This window comes from Gambusia affinis, linkage group LG16 (assembly GCF_019740435.1).
Source record: "Gambusia affinis linkage group LG16, SWU_Gaff_1.0, whole genome shotgun sequence".
NCBI lineage: Eukaryota > Metazoa > Chordata > Actinopteri > Cyprinodontiformes > Poeciliidae > Gambusia > Gambusia affinis.
In genome coordinates, this window is record NC_057883.1 from 15,667,598 (window position 1) to 15,679,960 (window position 12,363).

General features: G+C 40.0%; 2 protein-coding genes across 3 annotated transcripts in view; both read left to right on the plus strand.

Annotated features, from left to right (window-relative positions):
• Nucleotides 1-3,081, plus strand: part of arhgef10 (Rho guanine nucleotide exchange factor (GEF) 10) — a 44,827-nt gene extending 41,746 nt beyond the window's left edge. Inside the window, exon 23 of the mRNA XM_044143696.1 lies at nucleotides 708-3,081. Coding sequence (XP_043999631.1) covers nucleotides 708-1,213 — 506 coding nt within the window. The 3' untranslated portion in view covers nucleotides 1,214-3,081. The remainder of the gene's footprint in view (nucleotides 1-707) is intronic.
• A 1,741-nt stretch (nucleotides 3,082-4,822) lies between these two features.
• LOC122846354 (kelch repeat and BTB domain-containing protein 11) lies at nucleotides 4,823-10,490 on the plus strand. 2 transcript variants are annotated; one of them, XM_044143253.1, is made up of 2 exons: nucleotides 4,823-5,340; nucleotides 7,133-10,490. In XM_044143253.1, the coding sequence occupies exon 2, from the start codon at nucleotides 7,212-7,214 to the stop codon at nucleotides 9,114-9,116; it is 1,905 nt and encodes a 634-aa protein (XP_043999188.1). In that variant the 5' UTR covers nucleotides 4,823-5,340; nucleotides 7,133-7,211; the 3' UTR covers nucleotides 9,117-10,490. The 2 variants fall into 2 exon arrangements, with proteins under 2 accessions (XP_043999188.1, XP_043999187.1); XM_044143252.1 differs by having other exon boundaries at nucleotides 4,823-5,336; nucleotides 7,133-10,489.
• Nucleotides 10,491-12,363: the final 1,873 nt, after the last annotated feature.

Consider the following 12,363-nt stretch of genomic DNA (forward strand, 5'->3'; position numbering starts at 1 on the left):
AATCCATCTCTTGTTGTAGTTAAGCACCAACAACACACAAAGACCAACTTCAGTCTAGTCCCCACTGACCAGAAGGTTGGAAGAAGATCTGTTTGTCTTGTAATGCACACATTATACAGGAAGTTGAAGCAAATCTGGAGAGTTCACTGTTGGATAACTACATCAAAGAGTGGCGTCTTGGGTAACCATGTCTACATAACTCCCGTTAGACGCTGTTTCCTTACCAACTGGATGTTTAGAATTCATTCCATGTCCTTACTAAGCAACTTTAAGTATGTGGAGTTTTCTAGTTGCTAATGGGACTTTAAAGCCATGTCCTTTAGTCAGATAAGACTGAGTTCCAGCATGTAAAAAGAAAAAGCTCATACTACCTGCTGATACACATGGCAGAGGTTATGTGAGAGTGCGGCTCCTTTTCTCTCCCAAGTCATAGGAACCTTGGCACAGTGCTTGGCGTCATGAACTACTTGAAATACAAGGGGATTGTCTCTTGGTATTCTTTCCTGCTCAAGAGCATTGTAGAAAGTAGAGCACAGCAAGGATAATGGTGAAGATTAAACCAGTACGATTTGTTTTGGTAGGCTTTTTTTCTCATAAACTCTTGTTTGCACGCTGTATTGTTTTTTATGTAAGTACTTGAACACAAAGCTTGTTAATACACCACAATTGATGTTTTTTTTTTTTTTTTTTTTACTTTAATTCTTTAGGACGAGGAATGGTGTCATTACATGCACACAATGGGCCCGTCAAGTTCCTCACCATGGCTACGGCGGTGCGTAACTGGTCGTCTAGCCTGCCATCTTCCACTCCTTCCTCCTCACTCCAACAGATAGAGTCTGTGGACGCAGACAGCACCCAGCCCGTGTCAGACACAGCCTCCAGTCCTCCTCAGGGACGGGGTGTGTGGCTGGGAGAGGCAGGCTGTACCACCATGGCTCTTCAGGACTCTCTGTCCTCTTCTTCCTGTGGTTCCTTAGCTCCCTCCCAAGTTTCCCTGGAGCATGGCCCAGAGGACGGGGCGTTGTACGACTTACTTCATGACCCCGCCCATCACCAAAGGGGGCGCCGCTCCAGCAAGATGGATGTCAGCTCTCTGCTAGTTGTGTCTGGAGGCCTGGGCCACCGTAGAGTCAACAAAAAGACCAAACAGTCTCGCCATGAGGACAACACCTCCACCATCATGATCTGGCAAATACCATTGCTGAACATGTGACACCAAAACCCCAATGATGTTAGTCTAAATACCTGAAAGCTTCACAAAATCTTTCTCATATTTTCTTTTTATGTTTTTGTTCTTTTTCATGTTGAACCAAATTATCTGCATAAGGTCCTCCAGTGATGTCTACTAACATTTCACCAAGTATTTTGGATCAATCACACCAACTTAATGGCCTATTTTATACCAAAATGTGTACCTTCTGCTATATTACCAAGATATTTCAGCCTTGTAAATGGGTTCTTAGTCAAATCACTTAATCACTTATGCAAACAACTCCTACAAATGGGTCAAAAAATCTACTGTGCCTCGCAACAGTATGTATACCCCTGAAACTTTTTTCACATGTTGCCACTTAAAAACCACACACTTCAATGTATTTAATTGAATTACTTGACAATAGACCAACACAAAGTATGGGGATTCAACATCTTTCATTAATGAAATTCTCTTCAGTTACAGCTGCAAGTCTCTAGTGGTTCAAACCTGCCAGTTTTTAACATCTAGAGACTGGAACTTATCAGTTTTTATTTGCAAAGAAGTTCAAGCTCTGTCTGATTGGAAGGTAATTGGAAAGTGCAAATCTGTGATTTGCACTTTCCAATTCTTGACACAGTTTGGAGAATTTTTTTGAGTCTGCCTTTTATTATGTCATTCTAGTACATAAATGTCCTAATCAATTTAAGCCATTTCATTATAGCTCTGACTCCATGTTTAGGTTCATTGTCCTGCTGGAAGGTGAACCTTTGTGCCACTTTTAAGTATTTTGCTCTGTGTATTTAGTCTGATGCACAGAGTCGGTTTTTGCCTCCTCATATACTTTGGTGGGATGGAAGGTTAGGTTTTGGTGCGTGCCTTACAGATTGTTGCAAACTGTAGAGGGTACTTTTTATGGTTTTCCTGCAATAATGGTTTTCTAGCTTCTTATCGCTTTTCCAGAACGGTAACATTTGTGAAGTTCGCTACTAACAGTTCTATCAACAGTTTATCTCATTGAGTTCTGGATCACTGCACCTCCTCCAGAGACGATTTTGGTTGAAGGCAATGTCTTGCTAAATTTGCTGCTGTGCCTCACTCTTTCCATCTTTGAATGATGGACTGAGCAGTTTGAGTAAAAGACGATGAAGTTAGTGGTTGTAATAAGACAAAATGTGGAAAAAGTACAAGTACAATACTTCTGCAAGGCACTGCACTGTATAAAACGGAAATTATCTTGGAAAAAACCTGAAAAGTCTCTAATTTTATATTGTGTTTGTTGTTTATCTGTAATGTGGCTAAGTCGTGTTAATTTTCTCGGGTGTGTGGGCTAGACTGCAGTATTTAAATCAGTGTTGAAAGGTAAGGGTTAAGTAATGACTGGGGCTGGGAGGGTATGCAAGGTAAGAGCAGAGCTTTGAAAGCCTCAGCATGGATTATCATCAGGATCAGAGTTGTAAATCTGAAGTGTAATGAATCAGGATTAGGTGTATGAGCTGAGAGTACTTTGACTTTTCTGTAAAGGGATTTATACAAATAAGCAAAGTTCTGATGGTTGAATTTTTATAAGAAGGCATCTGAGCATCCCTGGCGGGCCAGGTTTCTGTTCACAGAGGACATGTTATTACCAAGAAGGTTTCTCTTTTTTTCTGCCATAATGCATGTTTGTTTCCCATATATTTAAAAAATTATAAAAGGATTTATACTTTGAAAACACTTGTATGTACCTATGTATATTAACAGTTCTATAAACAGTGTTTTATTAAGCAAACTTTGGTGCTTTTCTGAAGTTGTCTTTAAACAGCTTTGAGAATATCCCTCCATTATGCACTGTAATAATACATTTTGTTTGCATTCATTCTTGTTAAAACGTGAGGAGTGTTGGCAAGCTGGTTGAATTAAGAGATAAACAAAGACCTAAACAGAGGGTCAGTATTGCTTTTCTTCTTCACTCACGCCAGCCTTGTACTCTACTGTGCTTGTGTGCAGCAATCAGTACATGCCAAGACTAGCAATGTGCCTGAGGGGGCCGCAGGAACTCAGTCTGATATGGCTCTTCCCGGATTTCTCCTGCTTCGCAACAGAAGCAGGTCAAGGCTTCCTTTCTCTCAACGCCCACATCGAAGGTTGCACAACAACCATGTTTCCTTAAATTATCTGTTTTGACCAAAAATATCATTTCAAGCTGGAATCAGCCCCACACTGCAGCCCAAGCCAACACAAACTGCTGGGGCATATCATAGTTTTCTAGGGTGGACATGAGAAAACACTGCGCTAATTCATTCTCAGTGAACCAAAAGACTCACCCGGTTATTAGTTTGCCTGGCATTTCAGAGACTGGAAGGCTTTTTTTGGTTTTCCTTCCAACACTGAGATTTCCAGGATGAAAGTCTGTGTGCCCATATCAGCATTCGACAAGCCTTTGTTCTCAGCTTCTGACATTAAGGCTCATTTTCTTCATGCCCTCTAATCTCACAGGCCTAATAGTTGTGTGATGCTTTCTCGGTGGCTCCTCTATTTTTATATCTGAAGGCCAGTTGTTAAGGTGTTTTCAATGAGGGTGCCTTATTATGGACTCTGGATGCCTTTATTTTTGAAGCTCTTGCTGTCTTGAGATGTTTATCCTCAATAATTTGTGCTGAAGCAAATATTTTTCACAAAACTTATAATATTGTAATTAAGTAAGGTCTGTGTTGCCTTGAGCTGTAAGCTTCATGATAATTTCCAAAGTTCAGTTTCCTGAACATTTAGAATATCAAATGATCAAAAAAAGAGGATTTTTATCTGGTGGCACTTAGTCCATAAATGCCACCCAACTGAAAATACGTCTATGAATTGTATAGAGTATAGTCACTTACAGTAATACTAATTCAGCGCTTTTTTGCATAAGTGGATTGATGCAACGTGTAGCTCTACTGAGGTGTGAAAGAAACCCAGGTTGCTTTAATAGTTGGCTGTAACTCAACTGCATCACTAGCGTTATCACTCAACATCTTCTTGACAATAGGTTCAGACTTCTAAGTCTGAACTTAATAAAACATAACACCAGCAGAGGACATGATGCCTTCTCCCGTAAATGTCCAACCTTGGAAACTTAACACTGCAACTCAGACTCTGTGCCTCTCCACTCCCTGTTGCCTGTGCATCTCTTACACTTATTTATTCCACTCAACGTTCCATGAGTATTCTTGAATAGGGGCTCTGAATGGCCAACTTCTTTAGCAATGAGGTATTTTGGCTTATCCTTCTTAGTCACACTCTGCTGGTAATCTGTATAAAGTCATCAATCACCAGCAAGGTTTTGTGTAGACCATCATATGTCTGCAAAAATTCTATTAAACTAAATTCTTTATGTTCTAAAAACAATATTAATTTAAATTTATCAACCTAATACTTGAAATAAATTAATGTGTAACAAACTTTTATAAAATAAGTTTCACTTTTTGATATGAAATAAATTGGGTTTAATATTCCTTAAAAAAATAAATAAATGGATAGGACGGTAACCCATAATTTTCCTCAGTTACTGTGGTGTCCATGACAGATTAGATGCGTAATGGAATGTCGCATCTCTTGGACGCCTCCACAGTGCGCGCCGCAGATGGAGAGCTTCGCCCTGTTGACTGTGGGGTTAATACCGTCTGAAGAGGGCGGAGTTAAGATCAATAATCGCCACCTCATTCCTATCAACGCTTTAAAAAAGCAAATAAAACCCACTGTCCAACCTGGAGGTGTGCGAGAGAAAATTAACTATCGTTTTTAGGAGGAGACAAAAAAAAAAAAAAAAAAAAAAACAGGACGATTGACGTGCGCAGCAGCTCAGAGCTTGTTGAAGAAATGGCACGGCGATGTTGATGAGGAGGAGGTGCGACCTGGAGCTGGTCTTTAATCGCTTCGCCTTTTTTTCCTTTTTACTACGGAGCCCCGGCTGAGTCTGGGATCTGGGGAAATGCACCAGTTCTATGAGTAGACGGGAGATCTAGATAAATCCTGAACGGAAGGGATAACCCGACTGTGAAAGTAAACTCATTCAGGGGAGCACCGAGTGGCTGCTTCATCCGTGCCGCCTTACGTAACTCATCTTTGTGGAGAGGCTACCAGAGACGCTGCTGGTGCCGACCTGTTTCAAAGCGACGGATCATAGGTAGGTCAGTTTATATTTAATGGATTTACACCCATACTCTTGATTCATCGTGATCAGTAATCATTATTTTTCCTCTCTCATATGTATTAAATCTTCATTATCTTAATATCAGCGCCATGACAGTAGAATACATTATAACCTTTAAGTAAAAAAAAATCTATATAGGGTACATATATGTAGGCCGTCTATATTTCAGGTTTATACTACTACCGAGTCAACTGAATTTGCGCATGCGTTCTAATTGACTCCAGATTACCACATATATAAGGGACAGAGTAATTATGCCAGTATGTTCAGGATGTGTTTTGGAACTGCTTCATTTCATCGTCGTTACTGTCGCATGTCTGGTTTGCGATTGCATTTCAGTGCTTTATAACCGCTAATTTCTGATGTAAAATAATCTAGATTTCAGATTTATGGGGTTATTTTATAGAGAAAGGGCGGCTCTTAGAGAATGAAGACGCCTTTGCAGCGCTGTAGGGGGAAAAAAAGCATTCCTCCTCTTACGTCTTAACACTTAAATGTTTCAAATTATTAAACGAGTTGTAATATCATAAAACATTATTTTAGTCACTTGAAGAAAGGACGTTTAAATCTAATTTTAAAGTAGGGAGTCATCCAAATCCATTTGGCCCTATATTTGCACAAAGATAAATCCTGATTGTTCTAACAAGTGTAGAATCAAAACTTTGTTGAAATGAAGCCACTCTGACAGCATAAAGTAGACAAACTGATCTCAAAAAGCAGCATGTTTTGCTCACAGTCAGTGAAGTTCAAGAACAAATGAAAAACAAAGTATTTGACAGCTATTAGTCTGGAAAGCATAACAAAGCCATTTCTATGGCTTTGGAGCCCCAGGAAGCCATTATTCACAAATGGAGAAAACATGATGGAGATTAATTTTCCCAGAAGTTGCCAGCCTACCAGATTTCTTTGTCAATTCATCAATCACCTATCCAGTTGGTGAATAAGCCCAGAACATCAGCTGGAGCACTGCTGATCTTACTTGTCTCACTTAAGCTGAATGTTCTTGATTTAACAATTAAAAAAAAAATAATACTAGGCAACAGTGGCATCCATTTCAGACCTCCTAGGTGAAAACTACAGCTGACACAAAAGGCTTATATCTTGTTGGTCAAAAAATATAATGTGTTCCCCAAGACATTACAATGGGAATTGTGTATCCCATTGCAAATGTAACACAGCATTTCAGAAAAATAACATCATGCCTATAATCAAACATGGTAGCTGTAGAATGATGGTTTAGGCCAGGGGTCTCAAACTCCAGTCCTCGAGGGCCGCAGTCCTGCAACCTTTAGATGTGCCTCTGCTGCACCACACCTGAATAGAATAATTAAGGCTCTGGAGAACTGGTCTACACAAGGTGGAGGTAATTAAGCCATTTCATTCCAGTGTTTTGTACCTGTGCCACATCTAAAAACTGCAGGACTGCGGACCTCGAGGACTGGAGTTTGAGACCCCTGGTTTAGGCTTTCTTTTCTATTTTAGGACATGGACAATTTTCTGTATCTAATGGAACTATGAACTGCATTCTTTACCCAAGAAGACCAGCTTGGTTTGGATAGTGTTTGCTTCTTTAATGAATTAAATCGTGACTTGAAAACTACATTCTATATTTTCTCAGTCTTTGTTGGTGTTAAAATTTATTTGATCTGAACATGTCAGTGTGATGATAAAACTGAAATAAAACAAATCTAAGATACCAAATACATTCTCACAGCACCTACCATTGCTTCTATTTTTGGCTTACTATTTTTTTTCCCCTTTTTCTTTAGAGTAAGAGAGAAGAACAGACCAAATAGTTTGTCTGATCCGTCACCATGGCCGTTGAAGACGCTGCCTGAGCTAAGTGATATGAACGAGGGTCACAGACAGGAAGGAGGAACAATCACTGTGGAGGCTGATGCCATCATCCACACCATGAACCCTGACCTTGTCACACTCACTGACAAAAATAGGAATGTATGTCCAGGTTTCGTCCAGGTGCTCTTGCAGGACGACCCAGACTTCAGTGCTCCTCCGGTGTTTGGGCAGGAGTACCTGCTTGATGGAAGACCAATAGAGAATAACCACTGTGATCATGCAAAAGGAAGCAGCTCCTACATCCCTAAAGTTGATCAGCTTTCTACAGATATGGGAAACCCAAATAACTCTCCTCATGTTGACTCTGCTGAGCCCAATCACATTGCTGGCCTGCACCAAAATAGCACAAGTGATGAACTCCGCAATGGAGCAAGAGCAAAAGTATCTTTTAGTCTAGATTCCCCTGGGAATCAAACAAAACAGAAAATTGATCGGTCAGTTCTAAAACCGAAAGACTGCGGTGATAGCAGTCTTGAAGCTGATGGCACACAGCCTAAAAAAGAACCTGATTTAGTCATTGAAGTTGGTGGACAGACTATCAATGCTCACAAGTCCGTCCTTGCGGAGAAGAGTGACTACTTCAAAGCACGTCTGTCGCGGAACATTTTGAAAGTGAAGGGCATGAGTTATAAGACTTTGTCTACACTGATTGACTATATCTACACCTCCCAGATCAGTGTTAGTAAGGACAATGTGGTTGACGTCATCACAGGAGCTAAAATCCTGCAGATCCCCTGTGCTGTTCAGGCTGCCATGGATTCCATGTCTGAGCAGATCACATCGGAGAATTGCTATGAGATTCTGACCATTGCCAAGAAACAACGACTTAGTGAACTGAAAGAGACTGCATATAGATTCATGAGCGACAATTTCCTTCAGATCCTCAAGGATCCTGCTGTCTATGGACGCCTTACTGGGTCTGAAAGGGATCTAGTCTTGAAGAAGAGAATGGAGGGGAGAAAGACCTTAATGGTTGCAGAGGTAAATGACGTATTTGATCGAGTTGGTAGCCGGCCACCAAGCCGCTGTGGCAGCCGACCACAGAGTCCTTTGTCTGTTGGGTCTTCAGAGGAGAGCCATATGATTTACTGTTTTAGTGAAGCTGAAAATGACTGGCGACCTTTGACTGTGATGCCAGAAGACATAAACATTAAAGGCTGCGGTATTTGCACCATGCACAATTACCTGTTTGTGGCAGGTGGGATAAGTGGCTATGGGGACAAGGGCAAAGTGTCAGATAAGGTCTTTTGCTACAACCCAATAACCAATCGCTGGGCTGAGATTAGACCCTTGAATCAGGCACGTGCACAACTAAAGCTTGTATCTATGGATGGCAGCCTGTATGCCATTGGAGGGGAATGTTTGTTCACAGTAGAGAAATATGATCCTCGAATGGACCGCTGGACGATGATTGCTCCCCTACCCAAGGGAGCCTTTGCTGTGGCCCATGAAGCCACCACCTGCAGTGGAGAGCTCTACGTTTCGGGTGGCTCCCTATTCTACCGTCTGCTCAAATATGACCCAAAGAGGGATGAGTGGCAGGAGTGCCCCTACAACAACAGCAGGAAGAAATCTAGCGACATGGTGGCACTGAAAAGCTTCATCTATCGCTTTGACGTGAACCGAGAGCAGGGGATCAATGTCTTCAAGTACAACACTATTGTGAAAATGTGGCACGACTGTGCATCACAAAGGCCAGGCAGTCATTTACCATTCAGGTGTGCCGTTATAGGGAACTGCATCTACTGTGTGAACAAAAGCCAGACTCTGCAGTTTGTGGTGGAGGAGGAGAACGCCTACTTTGTCGAGGAGGCACTGAAGGCACCTCTGGAGGCGAAGGGTGTCCTTTTTCCTTTTGTCCTCAGTTTGCCTGAAAAGCCTGAAAAAGTCACATAATATGTGAGTGGAAGTGTTCATGTGGGAGGGAGATCCAGAATAACACATTTATCATGGTTTAGTAAAAACTGCAATAAGTAGAAGACCTACCATACTCTCTTCAATGTCAGCTTTATATCTTGGTGTCTCATTGCCTGCTTGCAATGGAATGTGCGTATTTGCATGGTGGTTTATTGCATTTACAAGGTCAAGCCTTAAAAGGAAACTTTCTTTTACAATGTTTAATAAATGCAACAGTATTTGTGTCTGTAGAAAATGACATGATGAAAGTTATTATTGTTATTATTATTATTGTTATTATTATTATTATTATTATTACTTTTATGTTCACATTTGTTTGTTGCACTTTTGTATTTAGAATACCCATTATATAGAATATGTATCTGATATGTTATTACGGTGACAAATGATGAGTGTTTAACTGAAAACTGTTTTAAAACAGTGTAGGTGTGCTTTATGAATGATGCAAAAGCAGGCTCTATGCAAATGAGTTACAAATCACAGGTAGATCTCTTGAGAATTATCTTTAATTAATGGTGGAATGTGACTGAGGGAAGTTAAATATTTCTCAAAAACAGATTTTAAGTAAACATTTAACCCATTATGAATCAATAATTTCATAATCAAAGCACAGTAAAGTAGATGTGACTTATTTTTACATTCAGAACTCAATATTTTGCTTATAGTGAACTCGAGTGGGTCAACAGAATTAAAAACTAACAATATCTTGAATCTTCTGTGACTTACAAAAGCCATAGCCCTTTTTTGAAAGAGCTTGAGCCTTACAAACTCAGCTCCATATTTTCTTCTCTGTAGAGGCTTTTCCTGGCTGCTTTCACATTGCTGGTACAGGCCTTTCAGTTCAAAGGTACACCAATATCCTAGGGCTACTGAACAGTCAATCCATTGCCTTCACTGGTTCCACATACAAAAATACCTTTGTCTTTTGATGCCGATAAGTCATGCTCTTGTGTCTGTGCACATTAACACATGTTTTTCTCTAAATTTCTTTCATTTCTTTCTGTCTCCAATATTTCATTGCTGCTGCAATAACACTGAGTGTTTTTATGAAAGCTAATGCTGGTATATTACTGGAATAGATTGGTTTGTGATTGTAAAAGTAACAAAATGATGTGGTTTTTGTTATTTTCCTAGCTGGGTTATGTATTGTTTGAGCTCCTTGTATGAATTGGCAAGACTAAATCTAGTATGATGGACTGGAAAATAGGTTCCTGTTTGTGGCATTTGAAGTGGGCTATCAAATGAGCTTTTGGATAGTGTCTATCAGTGAAAACAAAGTGCTTCAAATAAAATATTTTATTCTGAAAGTCTGAAAGGATCTGTTTTTGTGTTTCTGGTTTTTTTTATTTTGAGTGCTTGGAAGTTAATGATGCAACAGTGCCATCTACAGCGTATTATCTGTGACTGCATGGAGTAGCAAAATTAATTTGATAGTCTTATAAAAAATAGTGTCACGTAAGAGAAGATATGACATTGAATAAGATAAATTTTAGGTCTGTATGGACATCCAGATCCATGTTTACCCTATATCTTACAGTTTTCATCATAAATGATAAAGTATTTTACTTTTCATATTTTGGAGACACAGGAAATAAACTATTTGCGGCTTACCTTTGGCTTGTCCTCGATAAATATTCCATAATATCTTTTGTAATATTTCTTTGAAGGTGTAATATACAGCGTCTTGCAAAAGTCCTCAACTCATATTTTGCTGTGTTGTTACAACTGCAACCTTTTTCTTGGGGTTTCCTGTGATAAAAGTTGATACATTTGGTCCTTTATTCAAAAGAAAAACATCACCACAGCATTATGCTTCCACCACTGTTTTCGTAGTGCGGATGGTTTATTTAGAAAGACATACAGTGTTGCTTTTCCTCCTTGCCTCACATTGTGCTTGTCAGTCAAAAAGTGTTGATCTTCTCTTTCGACAACACACGTTTACAGGGTCCCCAGCAAGATCCAAGCAAGGCTTTTTGTGGCTTTATTTCAGCAGTGACTTTATTTTTAATTTAATCAATTGTGGATGAGACTACAATTTTCCTATAAACTGATCCTCTCACTTAATCTGCGGCTCTTCACAGCTCTCCTAGGGTTATCACAGCTGTATGTACTCTAAGTTTACATTGTCCACAATGGGACTCTATAATTACTAGGAATTTGTACCACCAACTAGATGCACAGGATTTTAATTAGGTGTATCAAAATAAATAAAAAAAGGCTGAATACAAACACATGTTATTTAGATTATTCTTTCTAATATTGTTACATTTATTCAATAAATTCAAATATTATTGTTCTTTTGTGGACTCTAGTGTCCTTTTGACAGCAGGCTGACAGGAAAGGGGGAAGTAGAGGGGGGAAGACATGCGACAAATGCCAGCCGGGTCCGGGAATCAAACCCGCGTCGAGGACTCAAGGCCTCTAAATGGGGGTTGCGCCATCCCCTATGCCACCACAGCACGTCCCTAAGTTAACTCCTTTACCTGAAGCTCAGATTGACCCTTTACCCAGAGGATGAGCTGAATATCATTCTGTCTCTCGCACACGCTGCTGCTAGCCACTAAAGTGTACACTGAAAACAGTGTTAAGTCAACAACAGAACAACATCAATGGCAAAAAGCAAAGACATGATACTGAGGTTCTCTGAGATCCTGCCCATGAAGAGTCAAGACATCCACAAGTTAATATGTAAATTAAATGTCCAAACTACAGATGGCTTGTCTATCTGCATAGGGGATGTGGATTCGCCAGGCTGGGTTTAACTTAAACACTCACATTTGTTAATTGGTAAAGCCCCAAAACATGAAAGAAAATGTCACTTTATTACAATAACATCATGAACTTCGTGTGTACATCTTTCAACCAGTAGAGGTCCTTCTTCATTTATGTCTCTGTGTGTCTGATTCTGTTAAGAGACGGTTCCGCTGAGCTTCTCAGTTTTAAATCCCTGAGTGAACGCTGGGGGGCAGTGTTAGCTTAACAGAAATGGATCACTCTTCTCATCAACCTTCTCTCTACTGCGACAACTGCTGGCAAGTCAGAATACGATCCTACGTAAATCTACACCTTTGAAATTTTACAAACGGAAACTTCAGGCCATAAAATAACATGGATCGTGACATCATACATGTGAGACATATCTTTTGTATGTCATGGCAGCATAAATTGCCATTATGCCCATCCAGTTCTGCTTTGTAAAGGTTTAAGGATTAAATGCAGAGAAGGA